Raw genomic sequence first — 3102 nt, forward strand, 5'->3', positions numbered from 1 at the left:
AATTGATAAACTAAACAGCAATCCATACAAGAACATTACAACAAATATGCGTGTTCCTGCGGCGGAGGCTTCCACTACAGTTGCGACTGTGGTTAACACTTCAAACAAGGTGGTTCCAGAGTCCGCTCCCCCATCGTCACTACACGTGGTAGAAAAGGAACTAAATGAAAGCAGTCCTCACCCGTTGTCATCATTGTTGCCTGTATGGGATGGGTACGGTGTCGACCTATCCTCTGCCGAAGTGAAGATTCCATTTCGTTTTATAGGATATCGCATTAATTATGACTCTTTTTATAAATCTCTGTTGGACTTGGTTTCAAGGAACCCATTGAACCGTAATGAAATTTTAATCTGTGGAGCAAAAGGTTGTCAAGAACATTTCGTGTCGAAGCACAATTTGTCAATGCATATGAGTCGGCACCATCTGCTTTTCCCAAGTTCGGTTATCCCATGCAAACTTTGTGATTGTTTACTGTATGGCCATGAGGACTATGTTAGGCACATGCTAATTCACTTGAGCAATAAGTTTGTATGTCTGTGTCGGTACCATCACTGTTTACTTAGTAATGTAGCTGAACATATAAAATTCGTGCATAAATGTGAAGGTTTCACGTTATCTTTGGGTCATCCTTGTTACAGTAACCCGTTAGAAGATATTATTGTGGTTATACCGTCTGGTTTTGGTAAAACAGAGATCGCAAAATCCATTGCAATGATAACAACGGAACAGGATTCCTCGAAGGGAGAAGCTACAGTAAAGGTACCTACCGAAAAAGCATTAGCTCACGTCATATGTAAAGCTAATTGGTCTCCTGTGCAGGTGGCTATAGGGGATCTGTATAAATGCGGATTTTGTAAGATTATACTACCGAGTGAACTTTCTTTTCAAAATCATTTGCTGTTATGCGATCAGCGAAATACAGATTCTTACCCATGCGGACATTGCGAAATGCGTTTCCTTAATTGGACGAAGATTTTGAACGGAATATGTCGACACCTTTTCTTCCACGGGGAAAATTTATATCAGTGCTCGACGTGCGAATATAAGCATTTTCGTAAAAGTGTTGTAATGGAACATGCAAAAAAGCATCTTAACCCCATTAAATCCGATGTGAATGTCATACGAGAGTCAAACCAACTGTGGAGTTGCCACGTCTGTCCGTTTAGATCGGTCTTCCAGCAAGCCATTATGAACCACATGCAGAACGCACATAATTTACCGGGGCAGCGATACATATGCTCCTTGTGCGATGAACTTATGCTCACCGGCATACAATCCGTTAGACATTACATGCATTACCATCTAGGAGAGAAAGTGACGATGCTTGAGATGTACAACGCAATATCTTCGTTCGATGGAGAGAAGTGTAGCGAAATGATAGAGGATAAAATGGAAGGGTTGCATATGAGAAACATCACATTCGTAAAAGTTAGTAGCTTGAAGAGAAATGACTCGATATCGTCGCTAAACGTACTCAAGGTAGAATCTTTAGATGATAATAGTTGCAACACTCATGACGAGAGCCCTCCAGCAAAACAAAACAATGTCGAATGTGAAGCGAGTGAAATTAATGAAGGGAAGACCGTATCAAATTTGCGCAAACGCAAAGCTGAATGTTTAAATAATAACAATGAAAGAGATCCTTTAATCGTGGATGACAACACGGAAAGCGGAAAATCAGGGCCCGACACGCAGGATCAACAGCATGCGAAACAAATGCGTTTAGTCAAGGAAGAAAAGGATTGTGCGGATAATTCAGTCAAAAACTTCGAGCAACTTTGGTCAAGCATGGAGCAAGGCAGTGATTTGGACACATCACTAGTGTGGTCAACTTCGTCTTCGTCGTCCCAACGACGAGCTTCTAAGAGAGTGGCAGCTAAATCGGAACATAGTCGATGGCTCGAAAGTGTTAAATTTCATTGCCAGACTTGCGATACTTCCTTTCGTTCGTTGACTGATTTGGAAACTCACGGACATACTAAAAATAGTAGCAATGATAAATCTTGTTCTAGTGTTGGGAATGCAAAGCGTTTTCGTTTGCTTCCCCTGGTACGCTGCTATTATTGCAATGAACAAGACACAAGTTCTGCGCTATTGTTGCACTGTGTGGTGAAACATCCGAATCATTCGTTCGTCTGCGTTGACTATACCGATTCGCGTAAATGCGGTTTGTGTTCCTTCTACAACGAGTCGAGTGATGAAGTTAAATTAAAGAGCCATTTCAAATTGTACCATGAAGTAAGTGAGGACAAATTGAACTACTACGAATATTCAGATGATATTTACCTAGAGTGGGCATTGTGCCTTGGGGGATCCACACCTTCGAACGGGATTCTCGCCGAAATCAATCATCTGCTATATATTTGTAACATATGCAATGAGGAGAATACGAGTGCAATTGCAATGGGCATGCACGTAGCACAGCACTTTTTAAAATTTGCGTGTCCTCGTTGTCCGAAGGAATTCAAGCTATTGAAAGTATTGTACTATCATTTCTTGGCAATGCATCTAAGTGAAGAGTTGGTTGTATCACCGACAGTCGGGGATGAGTACGACGAACTTTTGCGTAACGTGTTAATGATGTTCCAGAACGGTCTCATCGTATCGAAACATGAAGCACGATGTACCAGTGTTGCATCGTTACATGAGCTAAGGTTAGGATTGAAAAGCTATCGCATTGAGCAGCTGAAGATTCTGGATGAATACAAAATAAATTTGATGTTGCCGATTGCTACGATCGATGAAGAATCTAGTACTACGGATACGTGTAAGACATTTATTCAAAAACAGATGGCGCATCCGGTGGTGAAACTAAAATGTCTAAGCAATGAAGATGTGGCAACCTTGCAGGAAAAGTTCAAGAAAGTATGATAAGAATTGATGCTGATCTCTGATGATCGTGATGGATTCGCTCTGTGTTGGAAGCTAAGTAAAACGCATCGTTGAAGGTTCATACCATGACCAGAGCTCTGATCAGATCAATTTTGTTAGCCGGCAAGTTTACATTCTTTGGTAAAAAACATCTTCATACGTTATTTGTATTTATGAAATTCATACGACTAGATGTTAGAGCGTGGTTAACACAATATGCATTTGAAGAA

At 40.9% G+C, this 3102-nt stretch overlaps 1 protein-coding gene across 1 annotated transcript; it reads left to right on the forward strand.

Annotated features, from left to right (window-relative positions):
• The first annotated feature begins 1791 nt into the window (after positions 1-1791).
• On the forward strand, positions 1792-2880 carry LOC131288013 (uncharacterized). Its single transcript, XM_058317110.1, has one exon. The coding sequence runs from the start codon at positions 2405-2407 to the stop codon at positions 2870-2872; it is 468 nt and encodes a 155-aa protein (XP_058173093.1). The 5' UTR covers positions 1792-2404; the 3' UTR covers positions 2873-2880.
• The last annotated feature ends 222 nt before the right edge of the window (positions 2881-3102 follow it).

Source organism: Anopheles ziemanni, chromosome 3 (assembly GCF_943734765.1).
Source record: "Anopheles ziemanni chromosome 3, idAnoZiCoDA_A2_x.2, whole genome shotgun sequence".
Classification (NCBI taxonomy): domain Eukaryota; kingdom Metazoa; phylum Arthropoda; class Insecta; order Diptera; family Culicidae; genus Anopheles; species Anopheles ziemanni.

Bases quoted from the DNA above. Each gene is read 5' to 3' on its own strand.
- LOC131288013 (XM_058317110.1), top strand. From the start codon at position 2,405: ATGGGCATGCACGTAGCACAGCACTTTTTAAAATTTGCGTGTCCTCGT.